This window comes from Magnolia sinica, chromosome 17, assembly GCF_029962835.1.
Source record: "Magnolia sinica isolate HGM2019 chromosome 17, MsV1, whole genome shotgun sequence".
NCBI lineage: Eukaryota > Viridiplantae > Streptophyta > Magnoliopsida > Magnoliales > Magnoliaceae > Magnolia > Magnolia sinica.
In genome coordinates this window covers 67,894,695-67,920,471 of record NC_080589.1, presented here as the reverse complement: position 1 = coordinate 67,920,471, position 25,777 = coordinate 67,894,695, and the positions used below count along the sequence as shown (strand labels likewise).

The 25,777-nt window shown below is 40.6% G+C and overlaps 1 protein-coding gene across 1 annotated transcript; it reads left to right on the top strand.

The window, feature by feature from the left end:
- Positions 1-5,265: 5,265 nt before the first annotated feature.
- LOC131231961 (uncharacterized) lies at positions 5,266-25,440 on the top strand. The gene is made up of 11 exons (XM_058228387.1): positions 5,266-5,830; positions 6,055-6,136; positions 10,222-11,548; positions 11,940-12,058; positions 12,156-12,280; positions 12,508-12,607; positions 12,915-12,989; positions 14,064-14,147; positions 20,623-20,708; positions 22,510-24,467; positions 24,864-25,440. Exons 3-10 carry the CDS (start codon positions 10,294-10,296, stop codon positions 22,688-22,690), a joined length of 2,025 nt encoding a protein of 674 aa, XP_058084370.1. The 5' UTR covers positions 5,266-5,830; positions 6,055-6,136; positions 10,222-10,293; the 3' UTR covers positions 22,691-24,467; positions 24,864-25,440.
- The last annotated feature ends 337 nt before the right edge of the window (positions 25,441-25,777 follow it).

Genomic DNA, 25,777 nt, shown 5'->3' with positions numbered 1-25,777 from the left:
ATTGGTCCTGTGCCCGTTTCACTCGATGTTTGGGAGCAGTGGAAAAGCTTGGGAGTAGGCTAGATGGAATCGTATCGGTCCCATGCTAATATCACTCAATGTTAGCAAGTTGTGTAGGTCCCACCATGATGTGTGGGCTATATCCACACCGTCTACTCATTTTTTGAGATCATTTTAGAGCAAGGGCCAAAAATCCAAGTACATTGAAAGCTCAAGTGGACCCCACCATAGAAAGCAATGGGGATTGAATACTTACCGTTGAAAGCTTCTTTGGGGTCAAATAAGTTTTGAATCTGCCTCATTTTAGACCCATGCTATAAAATAAGGTTACAAAAGAAAACTTCTTTAGGGTCAAATAAGTTTTGGATCTGCCTCATTTTAGACCCATGCCATAAAATAAGGTTACAAAACAAATGAACGGTTTAAATATAACATGTGTGTTATTGTTAATAGTTTCAAATGATGGTGGATATATCCTTCAATATACTACCGTATTACAGACAATAAAGGGAATTAAGCTTACCCCACGGTAACAGGAACAGTCCCTGCCATGGGTAATAATGATGTTTTTTTTATCCCATCCCACCTATTACCGTGGGATCGGTCCAGCCAAAGAGGCCCTAAGCGTACTGAGTAAGCTCTGTGAGGTTCACCATAATTTATGATTTTTATCCGCTCCGTCCATACATTTTGTAGGATAATTTTAGCGCTTGAACCCAAAATTGAAGAATATCCTATGCTTAAATGGACCACATCACAGGAAAGAGTGTGAATTGAAAATCTACCATTTAAAATTTCTTGGGGGCAACGTAAGTTTTGGATCAAGCTTATTTTTGTCTTTTCCCTTCATCCATGTCTCTATAATCTTATGAACAGGTTTGATGATAAATAAACACCGCTGTTGGGCCTATCAAGGTTTCAACAGTGGAAATCATTATTCCAACTGTTTCCAGTGGTATGATCCACTTGATCTTTGGATATGCTTCAATTTTGGGCTCAACCCCTTATATTATCTGTAAAAACGGATGAACGGCATGGATAGACTACATACATTCACAGTGGGCCCAAATGAGTTTACTCAGTACGATAAGAGCGTTCTGAGTAAGTCAGTACACGGTCCGATTTCGAGACGCAAGGGATATTCCAGGTATTTGTGGAAAGAAAATTCCCTCCGAAGAATATTCGCGTGAAGAGAGAGGATCGACCACAGTCGAAATCACGCGGCTCACGTGGCATGATATTGACCATTCATCTAGAAGGACACAAGCTGATCGAGCCCTGGCACTGGAATAGAAAGGTCCTCATCACGTGGGCCAGATCTGTTCATTTAAATTTTCCCATTGGACGGTCTATTTCAATATGTAGCCGTCCATTTTATCATGCCCGTGTTCCCGGCGGATGCGGATTGCGTGGTGTGGCACACACCACTGACCTTGGTGGTGTGTTGACGTGACAAAATTTTGTGGGCCTACCATGATGTATGTGTTATATCCACACCGTTCATCCATTTTTACGAGATCATTCTAGGGCATAGTCCCTAAAATGAGGCAAATCCAAGCCTCGAGTGGACCACACATAAAGTGGACTATGATGCCCACCCATATTTGGATGAAAAAGAATAAAAGAATAAAACCGAAAATATCACGTTTGATCCAAAACTTTGTTTCTCAGGGGATGTTCTCAATAATAAATATCCAATCCCCACTACTTTTTGTATGGTCCACTTAAAATTTGTATTTGCCTCATTTTTTTGAACTTATGTCGTGAAATTATTTAAAAAATACATTGACAATATATAAATCATGGTGGGCCCTACATAATTAATATGCCTGGATAGTTCCACATGCAAAGGAAGGCAGATTGCGTCTTGCCCGAACTTGGATAGACTTGGTGCAGATGGGGGCTATGTGGTCCCACCGTTGTTCATTATTTTTTCTGAAAATTTTATAGTAAGAGCCCAAAAGTAAGACAGGTCAATATCTGATGGTCAAGTAAATCATGACCATTGTAAAAAGAAAATAATAGGGGAGGAGACCACGAAAATTTTAGATCAAGCTGACATTTATATTTAGCTTAGCCTAAGATTTTGTGAATTTATGAACCGGTTGGATGACAAATAAACATCACAGTGAATCTTAGAAAGACTTCAACCGTAGTTGTCAATATCACTGCTGCATTTAGGTCTTCTCATTCTTAAGCTCATACCCTGAAATGATATGGAAACAAATATAGGTTATATAAATAAAATGGATTTTGACAAAAAAAGAACAAGAAAAAAAAGAAGCATTATAGTGTTCTCAGATGCTCATTCATGAGCCTGCAAAAGCTTTGGATCAAGCTAATATTTTTTATTATTTCAGTCCATCTCCATGGTAAAAGATTTTATGAGCATTTGGACTACTTTGTGAATGGTTTGGATTGCATATAAATATCATAGTGGAGCCTATAAAAGTTTGAATGGTAAGCAATTCATTCCCACTATTTCTAGTCGTGCGGTCCACCTAAGTTTCGGATCTGTCCAATCTTTTTTATATCATGTCTTTACATGATCTTCCGAAATGAATGGATGGAGTGGATTTCCCACCAACATCATGGTGGGCCCAGCATAGCTTATAGTGGTAGAAATTACTTCCAACAAGTTTCTCTTAAAATTTGCAGGGATTTAATATGGCGTGATGAGGATAAATACTCAGACATATCTATAGATTGATGGTCATGTGGGGCTCATTGTGATGTATATGTTTTATCCACACTGTCCATCCATTTTGAAAATTTATTTTAGGGCACGAGGCCAAAAAAGGAGGCATATCAAAGGCTTAAGTGTACCATGGAATAGAAGAGTAATGAAATTGAAAACCTAGCATTAAAAACCTTTCGAGGGTCATAGAATTTTTGGATGTAACTCATTTTTTAGCCTATAATGTTAAATCAAATTATAAATACAATGAATGGAGTAAATTCGACACATAACCCACAGCAGGACCCGTAACTCTTGACACATGACAAACTCGACCCTTTTAACATGAAAACTTCCACCCTTGCAATGTTATAATCACGACCTCCACCCTTATAACATACAACCATAAGTTTGACCCTTATGACATAACAACATCGACCCTTACAATATTACAACCATGACCTTGTCCATTATCATATCACAACCACATCCTCGACCCATATAACATGACAACCTCAACCCTTACCACATTACAACCACCACATCAACCCTCAAAACAATTTTTCGCTACAAACATGATAACCTTGACCCTAACAATCTCAACCTTGGTAACCTCAGCACTTAACATATGACAACCTTGACCCTTACCAGATGACACCTCAACCCCAATCCTTAACACTATAATGATACTATACGTGGGGTCCACCATCGTATATGTGTGGAATCTACTCCATCCATTAACTTCAAAATTTGGTGGAAGATCATGATTGGAATCATGATCAACATCTGGCATCCACATTGACTATATCATAAAAAAATAGTATGTATCGAACGAACACCATCATAAGTTATCAAGTTTTGTGAGCTAAAAATATATCATATCAGTAAGAAGTTAGCATCTTTCTCTTTAAAAAAAAGGGCTACAGATAAAATGAATAGATTTGATCGAAATTACATGGGCCCAATAACAACTTATATATATATATATATATTCAAAATTGAATACGACATTGATTATTCTTCACTAGAAAACCATATAACCATTAATCTAAGGACAATGATAAATTAGTCTAAAAAAACTTTTCAAAACTTGTCAAATAACTATCTTCATAATATTTGAAACTTCCCTCTCGAATTTGAGAATTGGACCATACCACAACGCTAGTACGGTCAAGATTCCTAAATAAAACTCATAAATCACGATGGCCACACAAAGCATTGCCAGTACCGAGTCCATCTAGTCAAGGGTAGGATGTAATCCACACTAGATGAGACATCTCTAACAACAATACATGGTCCAATAAAATTCCAATGAGATATTGTTCAATCAAATTCCACCACATCCGAATCACCTTATCATACAATTTACTTCCCACTTGATACTGCGACTATGATAATGTATGAAGAATGCATTCACAACTACATTATTGGGGATGTCTTAGCAACCCAGACCATCCATCTCGTAGCCCTCGATTGATAGATCAAAATGAGCATGCATAGAATAAGCTCATAGCTTGTAGTGTGGTCCACGTGCACTTTGGATTTGCTTCTGCGAATAAAACATATGAACAATGTCCTTTGGTTCTATCCACCAAACCCACCTCCTTCGCCAACATACTCAGATCGAATATATTCACTTCCCTAAGGGGAATATGAACTGATGCGCCTGGCTCCCTCCACTCTTGAAACTAAACATCGATCTACTCCATAAATAATTGAATATGTTTAGTGTTTAAACCAAAACAACTCCTTAAACTCATGACTTTGGCTCTCAAAACTTACGATATGCTTTCTCTATTTCCGTATCTACTGGCCACGCTCTAACTCGATTTGTCGATGGTCATAAAGAGGTGATGAAACAAATACATCACCATAAACCCCATAAATTTATATAACTTATTCTTCTCTGCCTTGGATTTAATTAAGTAGTCAACCTCAAACCAACCACCTACACGAATTTATGAATGTGAATAATTATTATCTATTTATCACAAATTACTTAAGTAAACGGTAAACCAAACAAGCCCTTAGATTGATATGATGAATGAGCTCCAAAACAACGTAATATTCATAGCATGAGTGAAAGAGAAAAGCTTGTACTGATGAATCATCCCACCACTTACAACTGAACCGGATAAAGCCACCAGTCTGCACGACACGTCATGAGTAATGCATGATCAGGTCTGTTCATTCATTTACTGACTGTAATCTATTTCATTTCCAACCGTCTATTTGGAGACCACTGTTGTATATTCCCGAAACATTTTCTATCCACAGTAGGTGTAACCAGTTGGATGGTCCAGATTGATAGGCTACCAGATTGTCAGACACACGTGACAAATTGGCACGCGTGCGGAGAGTCGAATTCCGGGATTCTATTCTCGCAAGTAGCAGTCGCGTTTCTTCCGTCTGTGTAGAATCTGTTCTCCCATCGTCTCCCCTCCTTTAAACCCCTCAAAAACCCTAATCTTCTTCTAGCGAGTGTGTCTCTGCCGCAATGAATCGCGGATGTATCCACGTGGAGCTTCTTCATCCGTTCAACCAGTCAGATCTCGCCAGGTGTCCTCCCTTAAACCCTTGATTTCAAATCCTCCTTCTCGCCCGTTCTCAAACACATTTCCGTTTTGCCCTTCTGCCAAAAAAGTAGAATTCCCATTTTGCCCCTTTCACAGATTTCGATTATGAAGAATGCATTTTTTTTGGGGTAGAAATTCAGATTTTTCTAGTGCATTGTGGTGGGCGGGAATCCCGACGCGGAAATCCCGTTTTGGATTTATGCTTGTATTTTCATTATTTCACTCATTTGGGGCTGGAAAATTGCAAATTGTTACTAATATTAATGGATAATTTCGACGAATATTCTGATGAATTGGCCTTTCGTGCGTGGATCATGTTGGGATCCATTGGATCATCTGACGGCTAGATTTTCTTCCCACTGTCACATCCACAGCGAAGCCCGCCTGAGGAACGGTTCCGATCATTGGATATGGGCCTCATTGTCTGTCTGATTGAATTTTGATCAACAGTGGGGCCCGCTCGCCAGAAGATTCTGACCACCATGGATGCGCCCCACAAGCAATACGATCGAGTACTTGACCAATTTGCATAGTTTTGCTTTGTTGGAAATGCAATCTGAATGTTGCCAGTCGTTGGGTATGCGCCTCAGGGTCTGCCTGATTGGGTTTTTGATTGACAGTGCGGGCCCACCCATCGGACAATTCTGACCAATGGGTGCGCCCCAGGAGCCTTATGATTGTTTTTTAAAAAAATAAAAATAAATTATTATTATGATTATTTTTTTTTTTTACCGATAGTTGTTTTCATGGTTTTTCTGTGTCGGGAATGTAATCTGCTCGAGAGTTGTTTGATATTGGCAGTGGTCAGGTAGCGCTGATCGGATTGCTGCATTGGCATGGATCTGGGGAAGAACAAATAAAATAAGTAAGGGGAGATCAGTAGGTAAATGGATTTTCTGAACTGATTTTCTCTCTCTCTCAAACGAATGTTGGAATGCATGTATCTCACTACTCGAATTGATTTATCCTTCTATTGGGGGTGTATTAGAAATGCTTTTGGCTTCGTGAAATGGGTTTGAACTTAGAAGCAGCACATTTGGTAGTTTTGATACAATCATGATTATTAAGGGTCTGTTTGGATTGCCTGTAAGTTCTATAAGTTGTAAGTCACTTACGGGCAAGTCACTTACATGTGAAAGTCACTTACAAGTAATCTTGTTTGTTTGTAACCTGTAAGTCACTTACGGGTAAACAAGTAAGTTAGTTTTTTTTCATTTGGGTAACCTGTAAGTTACTTAAAGGTAAGTTGTACATTCACATCGAACCAAGTTTAGCGTAGGGAATCATTCTAAAATCTTATAATTACAGTAAAAAAAACAGCTTGACACCAAATATACAATTTTGTTAGGCCCATCTAGATAGATATTCAAGCCAATTTTTAAGCCAGACCAATCATCAAGTTGACCATAAAAGTGGGCCCGCAGATTCAAAATACCTATAATATAGAGCAATAACTCAATATAAGAATTGAAAGGAAACTATGAGAAAATTTTAATTGGGCTCATTGAGAAATCTTTTTGTTGCAGTTAGATGATTGGGTTCTTTGCTGTATTTACAACAAGAAGAACAACTATGAGAAAATATTGCAACATACTGAAGAAACATCCCACAAAGAGACTATGGATTCTTTCGAGGCCATTGAAGACATTAGATCAGCCAAAACTCCAGAATTAGATGTTGACGACAACTCATTTATAGAGTTGGATCGTATATGATTCAAATTGTTGGAAGCAACTCGGCTTTCTCACTCAATGCCAATCCTGAAAGCCTGAATAGAGCCTGATCACTGTATAACTTCCGGGGCCCACCAAATAATCAAATATTCCCACATATCAGAAATAGATAAGGAACAACATCTATCCTCAAATCTAATTAATTGTGTAACAATAAGAAATTAAATGAAAATGAATTTTAATTCCAATCAATATATCTCAACATTTAGCAACATACATATTAATGCAAAAAATTGTGGCCCACAATAAGATACATATCAGATACTAACAAATAGTAACCCAAATCACATAATAATAATACAAAAAACGTAACAAATCAACAATGAATGCAAATAATCAAACAACAAGGATTCTTGTGTGCAGGGCCCTCAATGGGATGGACCGCACACAAGATGGTTTAATAAAATAAAAATGGTCCACGTTAATGGGCAATAGTTAAATAAAAAGATTTAAAAAATATAAAGAGCAATGGTCCACCATTATGAATTGGACCGTGGGACCCGCCTTGATGTATGTTTCATCAGTTCAGTGTGAGGCATGTCCTGAAGAAAAAGAAGAATAAGAAGAAAAAGAAAAGAAAGAAAGAAAGAAAGAAGATCCAAATCTTAGATGGGCCACACGGCCCACACCACAAGAAACAATGGTAATTGAATGCCCACCAATAGAATTTCTTGTGGGATACAAGAGCTGGATCGAGCGTATATTTATGTTTTCCCTTCATCTACGTATGTGTGACCTTATCAACGGATTGGGTGGCAAATAAGCATAGCGATGGGCCCTATGTAGTCTTTGATGGTGGACGTTCAATCACCATTGTTTCCTATGATGTGACCCACCCGAGATTTGGATTTGCCTCATTTTTTGGCCCAATCCCTAAAACGATATTGCAGAACTGATGGGCGGTGTGGATACATCAATACATAAGGTGGGCCCCATTGTCACGGCCTCATCGAATCGGGCTCGATTCAAAAGAAAGAAAAAAAGAAGCTTGTAACCCTAGCATTTCTCCCCCCTTCCCCTCTTTTCAAAAATCCGAACGTTGGGCCCGTAAGTCACTTACAAGGAAGTGGATTGTAGCCGATTGCAAGTAGGTTGTTGGTGCATTTCTCCCCCTTCCCCTCTTTTCAAAAATCCTAATGTTGGACCTGTAAGTCACTTACAGGGAAATGGCTTCTCACGTTTGCCTGTAAGTGACTTACAAGTGAAGATAATATCAGAGATAATTTGAACATTGCCTGTAAGTCACTTACATTTTACCCAACTTACAAGCATCCAAACAGGCATTAATAGAGTTTTCGGGTGTGTTTGGTTGCACAAAATAGCATGAAATTTCATTATATTTCTTGATTAATCATTCTAATTTGATGCAAAATATCATGAAATTCCATGATATTTGGTGCAACCAATGGCACCCTTCAATTTTTGAACATGGCATATTTTGAAATGGAGCCATTATCTAATTCCAGAAATTACGAACTTAATTTTTGTTCCGAATCTGTTTCTTGCAAGTCGTACCGACTCTGCCTGAGTAGTCAAATCATTTTGTTCGGTAAAAATGGTTGAAGCGTTTATATTGGAACCTAATCTACTAACGAAATATACAATTCACAATCGGTTGCTGCTTGTTGTTTCACCTGTTTATTTTGGTTGGTTCCGGCCAGAATGTTTAGTGTCTGATTGATGGATCCTGCTTTGTTGATGTGTGTGTGTGTGTGTGTGTGTGTGTGTGTGTGTGTGTGTGTGTTTATCATCATCATCATCATCAACAACAACAACAACCTTTCAAAATAAATAAATAAACAAATAAAAGTTGTCACCACCATCACCATCATCATAATCATCAACTTTTCAAATGATCTTGATGTGAAAGAGGAGAGCATGTTGTGGAAGTTCTCCGTGTGGTTTGGTGTTCTTTGTAGAGAGAGCAGAAATAATCGGGATATTAGGAATGTCGATCAATGCATTCTTCAGGTGGTTAACAGGGTAAGAGAACGGCTTGTTTCTTGGGATTTGATTTTAAAGGACATTTCAAGAGTGTCTCTAGGGATCCCTCGAGAAGAGGCTGGTTGGAGGTTATAGAAGATAAATTAGTCAGTCTATTAGTTGTTCTTGGTCTCGATTCCAAATGTATGTGGAAGCTCAACTTTGACGGAAGTTCTAAGGGGAACCCGGGCCCAGCCGGGATTAGTGGCGTTGTTCGCGGGGTTTTGTAGGTTCATTTGGGAGGACAAATTCCAATGAGGTGGAAGTTTGGGCCATTTGGTATGCAATGCTTGAGCTCATCCATCTTCATACTCCATTTACTTTAATCGAAGGATATTTGGATAATACTACCGGATGGGGTTTGCTTTTTGTTGATTACAGATGGTGGTTCTCCAGATGGATAGAGGAAGTTAGGGCAATGAAGGGAACCATCTCAGTTTCCTTTACCCATGTAAATAGGGATATTAGTGGTGCGGCACATTGAGTTGGCTAAGAAGGATTGTAATAATGGCAATTGATTTCCACAGCTTCTGTTTGTAATACAAACAGCAGAAAGCACCATATCCACCGAAACTGATTTATTTCCCGAACAGACCCTAACAAGCCTTTGGTTCCCCCAAAGAAACTAGGCCACTCCAATGTGCCCCATTTTATCCTGTTCACTACATATGTCATACCCTTGTCCCAAACAATCTTGATGTGAAATAATGCTTGAATGATTGGCAACCAACTCTAGGAAGGTATCAGGACAAGGTCCTGTAGCAAATGTTTGTCGGTGTATGCATGAGAGATTGATAAATAGGCTACTTTTGGAAGTTCTCTGTTTCCAAGGCTGGCACAGGAGGCTATGTTTTTGGGACCTTCCCATATGCATGTCATGTGTAATTTGGGGTGGTAAAACAGAACCCACTAATTTGAGGACTGGTCACCCCAAATGCCAAGCCTACCTTGTTGGCTAAGAGATCCTGTCCCGATGATCTTGCTGTACATCCAAACACAACACAGTTTTAGTACTCTGATTAAATTATGCTTTACCATGTCTCATCATCATCATCCCTTATCCCAATTAATCGGGGTCAGCAAACTCCAATTGTTGCCATTGAGATTCGAACTCAAGACCTCCCACTTACTAAACGGGTGCTCTAACCAACTGAGATATGAAAGCTATGCTTTACCAAGTCGATTTCATTCTAATGTTGTATTTGTATGTAGAAATATGACATTGGTCTTTTATCTCTAACCATGGATGCAGCTGCTTTGTGGTCACGATTTTCCTATGCTTTCTACTGATACAAGGGAGTAAATCTTGAACGACTCGCAAGAAATGGCTGCCCAGGGCCGGAAGTCTTGTACCAATCAACCGTCAATCAAATATAGGCGTGTCCCACTTGAGTTTGCATCCTTTGAGCTTGCTGATGTTGGAAAGGAAGAAGATGCCCGCACACGCTCTGATTTTCGGCCAGAATGTAGTAAACAATCTGCACCGAAGTCTTCTAAAAACATGCTGAGTACTTCCGAATTCATTTCGGCAGTTGGGGGAATATGGAACAGTCTTAATCAGCCTTACGTTATTTTCCAGTCCAAGCCAAACGTGAAAGAGAATGATGTTTGCGAGACTGAGAACGTCGTATGTTTTTCTGATGATGCGATAATCAAGGCATCCAACTGTTACATTGAATATTTTCACGCTGGTTCTAAGTCTTCTAGATTTTTCCCTTACAAGGTTAACTCAAACTTGGAGCATCTTAAAGCAATTCAGAGGATGTCAGTGCTTGAACCATGCAGCAGGCATGATAGTAATATTTCTTCATTGTGGAGATATACGCGTGCTGCAAACTCCGATGCACATGTGGAATTGCGGAGGACAGATGTGCTGGAAAGTGTAGGGTTTTGTTATGATGTGGGAAGGATATACGGATGCATATTTGAAAACCCATTTAATGGTTTGAAAGATCTGGTAAAGTTCACCCGGATTGATTGCACAAAACCAGCTGAAACCATTGCTTCAGAAAATAAAACTCCCCCAGCTGACATCACCCTTTCTGGAAATATGGATTGTAAATCTAATGATCTTCCCAATTTAACGAAGTGTAAAGATTGTCTTGGTGGTGAAAATGCAGAACCCATAGAAAACATGCGGCAACTTGCTAGTTCACTTTCTACATCGTACTCACCAGGACCCGTTGCAAATGTGGAAGCTTATGCCATTTCAAGGGCTCCATGTTCGGGTCTTTACTCAGATTACCATATCAAATGTTTGGCTTCATCTTATTCTACAGTTGTTGAAAGTTCAGAAGAATCATCTGTCTCTGAGGATAAAGATACACGTGGTGATGGCGAAAGACAATTCAAGGGGCTTGTCCTTGAGGATGATCCTCCAACAGAGCTTAGCTTATCAATGCAGAATAAACCAACTAATGTTGTTGCCAAGCAAAGACATGCCATCGCCGGAGCGTTGGCTGGAACATTTGTTAGCCTTTGTTTACATCCCGTAGATACCGTCAAGACTGTCATTCAAGCTCGTAGCATGGATCAAAACTCCATTGGTCGAGTATTCGGATCAATTATATCTGAAAGAGGCAAGTATCACTAGGGCTGTTTTTTATTTATTGCTGATGCGTATTGAGAATGTAGAGATAGATTACATGTGGCTTTTAAAATGGGGGGAGTAACTAATGTAGGTTTTTGAGATGTTCAAATCAAAGGTGGCATTTGGGAGTAATGCCAAATTGCTATCAGTGATGATTCACAAACGTACTTAATGTGCTTGGTCTTTGTGGTGGAAAGAAAAATGGAATCCCACATTAAATGGGTTTCTGTTCCCTGCCTTTTCCTCAGCAAAACATGATTGAGATGAGAATAGGAAGGTCGTGTTCGTTTCTGCAACATGATTTGGTAGCAGTCCTATCCACCAGTTTATCATGAATGCCTAATGTAGCATGTCAAAATAACTGGAGATTTTGATTACAGGTATAACAGGTCTATACCGTGGAATTGCGAGCAATATTGCTTCTTCAGCACCAATTTCTGCGGTTTACACCTTCACATATGAATCAATTAAGGGAGCGATGTTGCCTCTCTTGCCAAAGGTGATCTTGCATGTTGAGTTTTCTGATGGTCCTTCTGTCATAACAAGTGTCTGTTTTGCTCGCATTTAGGAGCCTTCACCTGTTTTTTTCCGTGCAGGAGTACCATTCTTTTGCACATTGCACAGCAGGAGGATGTGCAAGTATTGCTACTTCATTTATTTTTACCCCAAGTGAGCGTATTAAGCAGCAGATGCAAGTTGGTTCACACTATCAGAACTGCTGGTATACTTCTCGTGTCTGCCCTCTTTGCTTCGATGATGGGTTTAACTAAAATTGCTTACATTTTTGTAGCAGTGTTTGATGTTATATTCATGTATTGGCACCTGCATTGCTGTAATTTTTTACTGTATCAGATTTTTTGTTGCTGTCATTGGACATTGTTATGATGTGTCTTCACATTATCGTGCTCCATTCATGCAGAACTTACATTTAAAAAAATGTCTTTGCAGGACTGCTTTGGTTGGAATCCTTGAAAGGGGTGGTTTGGCTTCACTATATGCTGGGTGGGGTGCAGTTCTTTGTAGGAATATTCCACACTCTATTATCAAGGTCCTTTTTTTTAAAAAAATCAACATCTTGTTCTTACATAACAAATGCTACGCCTCATATGGGGTCGTTATAGTTTAGGCCTTCTCTTCAAATTTAGAGAATATATACATATATAAAGCTTATTTTCGTACATAACAAATGCTACTTTGTTTGGCTCATGATGGGATGTCATAGCCAAGGGCTTGTTCTTCAACTTTGAGTTTTTTCAGCTTTACCTATCTGTTTTGTTCAACATTGTTTGTTCGCCTTATGAGGTAGTTTGATTCATAATCCATTTTTCCCTTTTTTTTTTTTTGTTGTTTTCCAGTTCTACACCTATGAAAGCCTGAAGCAATGGATGTTATCATCACAACAATCTAATGCTCCTAACACGTTACAAACGGTTCGTTTTCTGTGGTCATTTCCCTTACTTTAGTAATCTTATTTTCTTTAATCAGAGCCTTTTTAGCATGACTCTATTCTTCATAAGCTATGTGATGTTGCTTTTTCTGAACAGACTGCATTCAGTTCAAAATTCATATATTAATGGTTTGACGAAAGTAGCTTTTAGATGAAACACTTTTGTTGCGCAAGGTCATGCAATAATACCTTTTGTTACTTAAGCTAGCTTTGAGAGGATCTGTGGTTTAGCGAGCCTAGCGACAGAAATGCCATGGACTTTTCTACCCTGTGCAGTTTATCCCCAGCCAAAGGAATCCTTGTTAGCCATTGCCTCAATAGGTAAGGAAATCAGGCAGTTTGGACCCCAAACCTTTGAAAGGAATTTGGAGAGTGCACTTTGACTTCTGATGGTAGGGACACAAGATTCTGGAAGTGTGCCTGTAGGCTTATAGAATAAAAGGAGAGAGAGAACCCCCACCCCCCAACACACACGCACACACACTCACTCACTTTGCCTAAATGGTGAAAATTTATACAGTAATTTAGCTTCTTCATTTATTTTTTCTACCTTTCTTTCTTTCTTCTTCTTCTTTTCATTTTTCATTCTTTACCTTGCCAAGGCATCAGTAGATGGGGTTTGGGGTTCAAGATGGCTGGAGCAGGTTTATGCTGCCCCAAATCGGAGTTGGAACTGTCTTTGGGTGGGTTTCGCACTACAAGTTACATGTCAAGTACTTGCATAAGTTCACGACATGGTATAAACTTTCTAAAGCCAACAAACATAGACGTATCAATTTTGGGGTTTTGGTTTTTTTTTTTTTTTTGGGTACATACCATAATCTGTTGAAGATCAGGTCAATATGATAATGTGCTAATTTTATACCACAGTTTGGATTCTAACTGAAGTTTTGGCCCTTGATAGAGTGAAACGGCGGAAAAGTATTCATGTATCAGACCCCAATTAGTTGGGATAAGGCTTAGATGATGATAATACCACAGTTTGGGATGAGTTAACGAGTGCTGTTTACCATATTTAGTTGGGAATGTTATCTGAGTTGATGTACTTTACTTGCAGCTAGTGTGTGGGGGCGTTGCCGCATCTACTGCAGCATTGTTTACAACTCCATTTGATGTGGTGAAGACAAGATTACAGACACAGGTGTGTTTGCAAATATCTGATTTCTTTCATGCTTTTCAACAAAATCTGATTTCTTTCATTCAGTAAATGTGGCAAATATCACATGTATCTTCTTTTACAAGCACTCAATGAATGCCTTGCCTTGGCTTGCTTTGTAGTGACAGGCTGACAGCTGACATCTTGCTGCCCATTATCATTTTTGATAATTTTATGGCACCATTTAATGATTTTAGAGGAATTATCAAAAGCTTTCCTTCTGTTATTTTGCTGCATTTGGATGCACCATCTAGTCGAATTGAAATTATCAGTGTAATTGGGCAGAAACAATGAAATTCTGTTTTCCTTGTTTTGCCAACGGTTCTTCATGGCCAGTTGTTGTAGATGTGAGACATTGGATCATGTGCGTCCATTGCATGTGAGGTTAACATGCAATGCATTGTAGGTGAACAGTCCAGGTTTGTCTGGCACTACTTGCTCTAGATATCAAGTGTTTGCAAATTCCCCTTTTGGGTATTGTGGTATCAGAGCATGAGCTTGGGATTACCTGTGGGCAGTAATCAGTTTAAAAAGAACTTAGAATATTTTGAAACTATGATCCCAGCTGTGAGAACTTAGTTCTAACTAGGATCCCTGATTGAAAGAACTTAGAGATGTGAATCCAGGATTCCCTACTTGAGAACTCAGCTAAAAATAGGGATCCCAACTGGAAACTTAGAGACTCTATACTTAGCACCCTGGCAGGCATGTTTAATGATATTGGTGATTGGTTACAAGTAATATGGTGAGTTCGCTTTTGGAAATTTCGAGGACGAAATTTTTGTAAGGAGGGTAGAATGTGAGACCGTGGTCCCTTGTAACATAGCCAAAGCGTGCACTCGTCTTGATCGGCCCTTACATAACACCCTTAAGCACTTAGAACCGGACCACAATGAGTTATCTTGAATGACCTTGAAACCTTTGTTATGTCAACCACGGCGTCGTTGCGGTCGCAACGATGAAAACCGTGCATCAATCCGATACCCGAGCACAAAGATATGCGCATTTGATTAAATCCATAAACAATTTATGCATACGAGTGGGGCCCACCTAAGCAGGCCATGCCTAGAACGTTCTCCCAAGCAACCATTTCCCTCCCTTTTATAATCATTACACCTCTTTATTACACTTAAAGAAAACATCCACATTCATTTCAATTAATAAAAAAGAATAGAAAATAATAATAAAATAATGTTGCAATAATGGCTAGCCATTCCCCCTCCCCTCTTCCCCACGTCATCCCTCCCTCTCCCCCATTTCTACATTAAATGAAAAAAATAAAAATGGAAAGAGAGATGTGAAAGAGAGAGGCACCTCCTCTTCTTCCACTCCTCTTTCTTCCTTTCCTTGTGCATGCCCACCCCATTTCCATGAGATAGAGAGGGGGTGGAGTAATCTTGGTGGGCCATCAACCCCATCCCTTCCACCATCAACTTCATCATTCCATCTCAACCATTCATCTTGATCACCAAGGTGAGCACACCACCTCCACTCTTTCTTTCTAAGTTTTCTTTTTTGATTATTTGAGTAATTACTCATAATCATGATCTAATGATGACAATGATAAAGTGAGACTCATTGACCATAGGCCCCACGGTTGCACTTGGATGCAATCCAAACCCTTCACGGGGTTACACACCCTTGGATGAAGGGAGTATAAAAAAATCAGCTTGTTCTGAATTCTTTGTGGGACTCATTAATCGTGGGCCTCATCGTAATATTTATTTTTTATTTTTACAGATAACTGAGGATTATATTAAAAGAAAGAAAAAAGGAAAGGACCCTGCTGAGATAGCAGGGAACCTAACAACCAAGAAACAAGAGTTTGTCCTGAGACAACCCTTTTACATTACACGCCCATTCGAAAATAAGATTTTTAGCCCTAAGCCAAACATTTTTGACCGAAGACGATACATTTGTTGTTCCTCTCCTCCCAAACTGATCACCAAATTGCAAGGATCACCATCCTCCAGATGCTTCGTCTAGCTTTACTCATTCGAACCCCATGCCAAGAGAGCAACTGAGAGTGAGCCGAGATCGGGTTACACCAGCAAATGTTGAACCGAGATGAAGGGACCACACCATCGTAATATTTATTGGCCATCCAACACGTCCAAACATTCATCTATACCTAGATGAAGGGACCACACAACTTTCAGCTAGTTCTAATTTCGAGACCCACTGCGGTGTCTATTCGTCGTTAAGAACGTTCAATTGCTAGACCCCACTGAGGTGGTCATCCCATCACGTACCATAATATAGCAATATAAATATTTATGTATAAATGAAGAAAAAGATAAGCATTGCAGCCGACGCATCCACTTCTGCTGTTTTAAGGAAAGAAAAGAGAAAGGAGGTGGGACCCACTGCTGGACCCACCATGATGCATGTGTTCCATCCATGTTGTCCGTCTATTTTTCCATTCCATCTTGGGCCAGTAGCCCGAATACTGAATAGAACCAAATTTCAGGTGGGCGACACCAATGAACAATGCGGACAAAAATGTCCACATTAAACTAGCCCAGAGCACACTCTAACAACCTCATAAAATAATAATAACAATAACAAAAAGTGAGAGAGAGAGAGAGAGAGAGAGAGAGAGAGAGAGAGAGAGGGGACCATGTCCAATGTCCAGAAACCCAGGCCAGGAATGAAGGGAGAGTGGGACCTCCACTCTTGGGTCCCACCATAACGTATATGTTTGATCCATACCGTCCATCAATTTCTCCAACCTATTTCAAGCCATTGGCCGAAAAATGAAGACAATACAGATGTCTGGAGGACCACACCATAGAAATTAGTGGTGATAATGACTCCCACTGTTAAAACTTTCAAAGGTCCACTGTGATTTGTGCATGGGATCAAAATGGCCTTAGTCAGGACTCTTTGAGTCCATGGCAAGCTGGGAGAAAAGGTGAACGGAGTGGATCATTTCAATGTGGGCCCCAATCAATGGAAAATGCAAAAGAACAAAAAAAAAAGAGGAAAAAAATGGTTTTACGTGCGTGGCATTACTACCAATGTGAGGGTGGCGGAAGTCCTTTTGGGCAAGGAGAGGTGGTCCCACTCTTGGGACCCACCATTTAGAATCTGCACCGTCCACCTGTTTCACCATGCCAATTTAGGCCATAGGTCCAATGATAAGCCATATCAAGAGCTTGAGTAGGCCACATCATAGAAAACAATGGTGATAGTGGCACCCACTATTGAAACATTTCAGGCCCACCGTGATGTTTTTAGGAAGTGGAACCCATCCAAGATTGGACTCCTTAAGTCTTCTGCGAGATGATCGACAAGATGTACGGAGTGGATCATTTCATTGTGGCCCCATTCAACAGTAAACAAAAAATAAGAAAAAAATAAAATTACATATATCATGTGCTAGGCGATACTGCCCAGCAATGTGAGAACTCTCTTTGGGCAAGGAAGGGGCCCCACTCATGGGACCCATCATGATATATGTATTTAATCCACATCGTCCACCGGCTTCTCCATATCATTTTAGGCCATGGGCCGACATATGAGACATCATATCTTGGAGTGGGCTGTACGGAGGGAAACAATTCATAGATGTTGAAACATTTCAAGGCCCATCACAGGCTCCCTGTTCATCCCAACCAGTCCCAGTCAGATCCTATTGGATCCCATTCGAACTGGCCAAGATGGTAGACGGAGTAGATCATCCACTTGAGGCCCAACATTACATTGGAACAAGATGAAAGTTGTGTGGTCCCTTTATGTGGGTCTGGATGACTGTTTGGATGGCTAATAAATATTACGATGGGGCCCACGATCAATGAGTCCCACAAAGAATTCAGAACAAGCTGATTTTTGTATACTCCCTTCATCTAAGGGTGTGTAACCCCGTGAAAGGTTTGGATTGCATCCAAGTGCAACTGTGAGGCCTATGGTCAATGAGTCCCACTTTATCATTGCCATCATTAGATCACGATCATGAGTAATCACCCAAATAATCAAGAAAGAAAACTTAGAAAGAAAGAGTGGAGGTGGTGTACTCACCTTGGTGATCAAGATGGATGGCTGAGATTGAAGGATGAATTTGATGGTGGAAGGGATGGGGTTGATGGCCCACCAAGATTACTCCACCCCCTCTCTATCTCAGGGAGATGGGGTGGGTGTGCACAAGGAAAGGCAGAAAGAGGAGTGGAAGAAGAGGAGGTACCTCTCTCTCTTTCACATCTCTCTTTCCATTTTTAATTTTTTTTTTTTTTCATTAAATGTAGAAATGGGAGAGAGGGAGGGATGACGTGGGGAAGAGGGGAGGGGAATGGCTAGCCACTATTGCAACATTTTTTTAAATTATTATTATTATTTATTAATTGCAATGAATGTGGATGTTTTCTTTAAGTGTAATAAAGATGTGTAATGATTACAAAAGGGAGGGAAATGATTGCTTGGGAGAACGTTCTAGGCATGGCCCACTTAGGTGAGCCCCACGCATGTGCATAAATTGTTTATGGATTTGATCAAATGCACATTTCTTTGTACTCAGGTATCGGATTGATGCACGGTTTTCATCGTTGCGACCGCAGCGATGCCGTGGTCGACATAACAAAGGTTTCAAGGTCATTCGAGATAACTCACTATGGTCCGGTTCTAAGTGCTCAAGGGTGTTGTGTAAGGGCCGATCGAGACAAGTGCGCGCTTCGGCTATGTTACAAGGGACTGGGGTCTCACAGGTATAGTGCAATGGTTATAGTAAGATGCAATGTGGGGCTGGACCATGCTGGCATGTGAGCCCTGTCGGTACTTGGTAATCATGTATCGGTGGTTCCCAGCTATAAAACGAAGGGAATGACCCAGGTCAACACCCAAAGATGCCTGAGTATCAACGAACATCCTCCTCCGCCAAATGGATCCCAAGTAATTCGCACTTCATGGAGTTAACCTTCGGCCCCAAGACCAATTCAAAACATTTGATGGCCTTTCTCAGGTTGTCAATCATACTTTGGTTCACTTCGCAAAAAAAAATAGTGTCGTTCACAAATTGAAGATGGGTGGTCACCGGTCCCGAGGTAGAAACCAAAAAGCCACAGAATAGACCCAACTCCTGCCCTTTCGAAAGCATTCCCCCGAGAGCTTCCGCAACCACAACGAATAGAAAAGGGGACTGCGGATCGCCCTGCCGCAGACCCCTCAAACCCTTGAAAAAGCCTTTTGGAGATCCATTTACCAGAATAGAGAAGTGAGCCAATGAGATGCATTCCCTTATCCAAGCCCTCAAAATCCGATCGCAACCAAACCTTCCCAACATGTAGTCCAGGAAATCCGAGTCCACATGATTGTACGCTTTCTCAAGATCAAGTTTGCAGACCACCCCCGGTTTACGTGCTCGATGAAATGAATTAATGCATTCGTGAGCAACAAATCCACCATCCAGAATCGGGTGGCCAAACATGAACATGCTCTGATTTTCAGCAATAATAGACAGGAGTGCTTCTTGGAATCTGGTAGCAAGAATCTTTGCCACGATCTTATAAGGGCTGCCGATCAGACTGATGGGCCTGAAATCTTTGATGTTTTCCGCCCCCTCAATCTTTGGAATAATAGTGACAAAAGTGGCCCCCATCTCTTTAGATAATCTACTGCTCTCAAAGAATTCTTTGACAAAAGCAATGACCGCTGTCTTGACCACACTCTGCTTTTGTATTACTCTTTCTCCCAGACATCCAACTTTTTCTTCAATAGGTGCAGTTTCTGACCAAGGATGAAACCAGCAAAGCCCTGCACTTTGAAAGAGGCCCACCAGTCCTTGATTAATTGATGAAAACCTTCCACTTCCAGCCAGGCTAATTCGAAGTAGAAAGGTCACGGACCCCAAGTATTTTCATCGGCATTGAGAAGGATCGGTCTGTGATCGGACACAGGCCTCGGCAGACCCACTTGCTTGGAAATAGGGAGTTTTCCTATCCACTCCACAGATACCAGGAATCTGTCGATACAGAACATGGCTGTGTTCTGCTGACCATTCGACCAAGGAAATAAGGTCCCCCTCCATCGGCAGATCGACCATTTCATTGCGCTGGATCCAACTGGAAATGCCCCTCGTACTCGGGGAAAAATAGCGTAAAAAATTGTGTTGTAGTAATATATTCTCCAATTATCTAGGTATTATGATGTGGCAATGATAAAATAATGAATAATTTATTATCCTTTTTAAAGATTGTTTAATATCATTTTGGTTTTTTTTTAAAAAAAAATAATTTGTGTGGAAGATAAGAAAAATCCTACTACAATTTGCGACTTCAATCATCTTGCAATTTTACAATCCAATTTGACTTAAAAAAGACCGCATAAAACATAGGCATCCTTATTTACGAATTATAACATTACACTGTCATGATTTTTTCTTGATTGTGTAAATGTTTTATGTTGATGTTTGATAGTATATCATTAGAAGGATGCATTCTATGTTACCAGCAAGTTTTTGTTTCAACAGATTCCAGGATCGCTCAAACATTATGATGGTGTTCTTCATGCCCTTCAAGAAATAGCCAAGCGTGAAGGGCTGAAAGGTCTCTACAGGTATGGCATCCCATCTCTCTCTCTCTCTCTCTCTCTCTCTCTCTCTCTCTAGGGTCTTGAACAAGATTTGTAAAATTTTTTATTTTCTTCAATGCAAGATGCACATATAATTACAAGGGCAGTTGTTTGATACTGTGGTAGAGTATGGCAGTTGATGTGCAGGGACTCAGAAATTAAATACTTGCCAGGCATTAATTCCATTTAAAACTGCCCAAATAGTGGGATCCACTGTAGATACATCCTGATCCAAAATCAGATCACTAGACAATCCTGAGGGAGGGAGGGAGTCATCACCCACCAAGGTGGGCCACACATGATCACGGCCATTTATCATAGTCCTTCGACACATATCAACCATCCACTAAGTTTCTGCCAATTGGCCAGTTAAATTATCATATGAGCGTGGTCTTGGGTTTTATGACCTGTCTAAATTGTGGCTCACAGTTTGGGTGGTTTAATTTGAATTACTTACATGCACATACAATCTTTTTGTGTATATGTATCAACCATCATACTCCACTAGAGTATCAAAGTTCTCCTTCAAGTAGGAATAGGGGGAGATTTAAACAAACATTTAGGAGATAAAAGGAAAAAAGAAATATCGAACACTACCTCAGGATAGTTTCATGATTTTATAAGTTAGATATTGATTCTGTTATATAATTTAGGCGTGGGTGCTTTCCTCTGTTGCTGAATGCCACTTGTGTCTCTTGCAATTCATCAGCTGCACATGTGAGATACGGCTTGCTGATTTGGAGTGCGAAACCATGAGCCTCACTGTGGATGGAGCATGACCCGAAAATCATTTTGATTATGCAATATTAACTCTGTTTTGAACTCTTGAAACTGCTGACAGTTTCTTTTTAACTGTCCATTTGATGCTTGTTAATTATGAAGTTGCAATTGTCTGCTTAAGTGTCTTTTGGGCTAGAGAAATACTTCAATACTCTGGCAGTTATTACTTAGAAATTGCATGCATGGAATACCAGTAATTCAAATTAAACTGTCCCAACTGTGTCCAAGTTTAGATGTATCATTGACCAAAAGTTGCGCATATTTGATTGTATCAGAATGGTGGACATTTATTGGATGGGTAAGATTGGAAATAACTGATTTGTTTTATTTCAACAAATGAGTTGCTGTGTATCAGAGGTTAGGGTTGTTCAGCCAATCAGACTATGGGACTGAGACTTTGCGACAGTGATTTCCCCAACTTAGTCAGTTTAATTTGAGGTAATGTACACCTTGCATACAGTTTTTGACTGCCTACATATCAACTGTCATACACAGCTGGAGGATCAGTAACTCCCCGTTGGGCCATGCTCCATGCACAATGGGGCCCACTATTTGGGTGGTCCTGCTTTGTATGTATACCTCCTGTACAGTGGATAAGTTGAAGACCATGAGGTCATGGGCTTAATTCCAGCTTATCTATCAACATATGTATCTATCATCATAAAAAATAAAAATAAAAATATTGGGTCGAGAAGCAAAATCTCCTCAACTTCTGCTTCTTTAAGTTGACAAGATATAACAAGTTTTTTTACTTCAAAGAATGCCAACGCACATAGACAAACCAACTTGGCCGATTCATATGTGGGTTCTTAAAAGAAATCGGAAGACATTTTGTTTTGTTTTTGGTGCCAACTCACTGAGTTGCTGAGTCAAATAACCTAGTCAGACAAATCGGTGGACAACTTGGGCACATGGTAGCTTGGTTCCCTCCCTAATTTAAATTTGAACTGCAATACCCTCTTCTGTGCTTTCTAGTGTGTGATGCCCTTTGTTTTTGTGATGGCAGGGGATTGACTCCGAGGTTGGCTATGTATATGTCACAAGGAGCTATATTTTTTGCATCATATGAATTTTTCAAGAGGGTCTTTTCTTTCGAACTGCCAAAATTACCTGCACGGATCATTGAGGACCGGCAAAATGTGGAAGATCACTCTACGTTGTCGAGGCTGCACGGTTTTCGTTCGTAAAGGCGAATTATGCGAGTGTTTCCAAAGATTCTTCGTCTTCTTTGAAAGGGGTATGAGTTCAATGAAGTGCGGGAGTCCAAGCTATTCATCAGATTCCGAAATGTCCCTTGAGAACGAGTGTATTGGAAATGGAAGCACAAGCAGCTGAATATCAGTTCTTTGATTCGAACTGGGTCCTTCGATGGGTCACTTTCAAGTCTGTTTTGATCGCTATCATTTTAGCCTTTCTCCCAGCAATTTGGGTTTGGCCTTAGAATGGCTGATTGGCAAATGTTTTTGTGGCCGGCTTTTTGCCAGACGCCAACCTTCCTCTTTTACCAGGCTCTTGGAACCGGCCATGGCAGTCTCTTTTGCATCTTTGATCATCATCATCAAAGCCTTGCCCCATGAAAAATAGAAACACATGCACACACAGAGCTCTATTGCCTTTTTTTTTTCTTTTGCAATTCCTTGAATTCATTTAGTGCTTGGTTTCCCACTGCACGCTTTCTTTCAACAACATCCCTGATTGCTTGCTTCTTTTTTTTTTTCCCGATTCTTTTTTATGATCCCACTCTCCCTTGGCCCCTCTTTTAGGGTGAGCTCCAACAGTACCGGTACCACCATGAGCTTATGGTGGTACCAGAAAGATGTGGGTCCTAGTGATCTATTCACGGAATCCAATCTGTACATATGATACATCACCTCAGAAAACCTCCAGAGCCAAAAAATGAGTTCAATCCAAATCTCGAATTGGCCACAGGACAGGGAACATATTGAGTGGGAATGCCCACCATTGATTAGGGTGGGAGGCCCAACATGTTGCTTATATATAACCAAGGCTGTTCAGACCCTTCATTCAGTCCCGATAAAGGGTCGCAACAAAACTCAGGCTGTTTAGTGAAATCATGTATGCCCTGTGAAATTCAGTGGTGGGCATTACCTCCAAGTTTTTTCTCTTTACTGTGGCCCAAGTTTTGGATCAGGCTGAGTTTTGGGTCCTAGAGGTTTTCTGAGGTGGCCTATCTGATAGACAGGTTGGATGGTGTGAATACGTTGCATGGGCTCAACATTTGCCTGGTATCACCTTAAGCTTACGTAGTACCAATAATGCCGGAGCACGCCCCTTCTCTTTTAGCAACTTCCAATTTCCTGGACTGAAAACAGAGTTACTAGAATGTATCATTTCTTCGTCATTCTCCATATTGTGATTGGTCGGAGCACTGTGTACATTTTCTTCCATTTTTTAACTAGTAATGATTCATCCTCTATAGACTATAGATGATGCAGCATACATGCATGCCAATCCAGACGGTCGGAATCATGGGGCCTTTTGTGGATTTCAGAACCATCCTACCCATCCAATCAGTGGCATTCAAATTGACATTTAGCAAGCGTCATATGGTTATTATTGCTTCATCTTTGATTTTCAGGATATATGCTCCATCCACAAGGGGACCCATAGTTTGACCTGTGTCTCTATCACATCTATGGTGAATGAGTGGGTCATTGAGGAATGGCAAAGAATGGCCATAATTTTATTTATTTATTTTTCCGTCATCTTTGCTGACTCAGAAGTGATTGACCTGGAGTGATTGACCCGGAATGATATTTTGGGATAAGCGTATATGCTTCTGTGGCCGTCTAAATCCAGCAGCAAGCATCATGTGCTTCTGTGGCTCTGAATGCTGCCACCATGACAATCACGTGGATCTCATCCTGCTTGTGGCTTGGAGCTCTATCCATTCACATTGAGGGCAGTGCTACCGATGAATGTGATCACAATCAAGCTCTTTAGGTAATAATACCCTTGTCTTTCTATTTTTTTCTTTTTAAATTCATTCTATGAAACCACTATCATTGGCTGCACATGGGGTTTGAATGTAAGACCCGTGCATCAGATGGGTCCCACCATTGTACAGGCCTGACCCTATTATTGGGTGTTGCTCTGTCAGTGCCCAAGTGTGACCCACCAGACTCCATCGGATGCGACTCTGTCCAAATCGACTTGGGGTTAATCGAGTCTTGACTGGGTTCAGCATCATGAGTAAGCAGTGAAATAGGCTGAACTTGGTCGAGTCAGGACGACTCAGAACCAAACCAATCGGTCAGTCCAAGTCGCAATGCAATGCAGGCTCACCAAAGTTCTTATAGCAATTGTTTTGGAACTGACCCAAAAATTCCTTTTTCACAGGCAAGAACCCCTCATTTCAATGGCCTCAGCACATCCCCGAAAGGCCCACTTCAGCATATAGCCGTTGATGCTGTCTTGCAAATCTGGCAATGTGAATTCCCCACTTTATCCTTCGACTTGTAACAATTTTTATCAATCATGCTAGGGCATAAATGTCGTTCTTTGCTTGAGATTATTTTCCTAACATTGGCAGCTAATTACGAGTTACACTTTGCTGTGATCCTCTGAGTTGCAACGTTGCAGACAGGAGCAATATCCAAGCCATTCATCAGGTGGGTCCCACTGGGAAGATGTTCTCATCCAAAAATCAGGTTGGTCCACCTAGTAGGTTGGTCACGATGTCAGAAACATTTGGAGGCTTAAAGAATTTCGGCCAATTTTTGTTCAGCCGTGTATTTTATTTGTGGACCGTGGGCCACCTGTTTTAGTGCATGGAGCGGATTCTTCAGCTAGTGCATCTACATAGTGATAAACCTCTGGTGGATGGATTTGATTTGGTATGGGTCTGCCATGCTGGCACATGTTGTGTAGGGTAGGGAGTGTTGATTTATTAAGGACATTTTCTGGGCCTTTCTCATCCATGGTGGGTCCTAACCAATGGTCTGGATCACACAACAGACGGTGAGGATTTTATAATTCCTATTAATCCAGCATGGGGCTTCGTGATCATGCCCTGGGCCAAATATGAGTTCCACTCATCAGGTGGGCCACCTTGTATGAGAGAAATGGACAGAAAAGGAACTTTGATACTCTGGCGGTGTGATAGATGATATCCATGCGCACGCACTTGGAAATTACAGAAATTGCATACGTGGCATGCAAGGGGCGTGCTCCTGTGTGGTACCTATAGCACAGGGCTACGGGTTGATGTGGGGCCCACGAGACATATGGATGATATCCAACCGTTGATCTGA

Bases quoted from the DNA above. Each gene is read 5' to 3' on its own strand.
- LOC131231961 (XM_058228387.1), top strand. From the start codon at position 10,294: ATGGCTGCCCAGGGCCGGAAGTCTTGTACCAATCAACCGTCAATCAAA. The intron at 12,059-12,155 runs GTGATCTTGCAT...TTTTCCGTGCAG, and splicing joins TGTTGCCTCTCTTGCCAAAG to GAGTACCATTCTTTTGCACA. The intron at 20,709-22,509 runs GTATGGCATCCC...TTGTGATGGCAG, and splicing joins GGGCTGAAAGGTCTCTACAG to GGGATTGACTCCGAGGTTGG.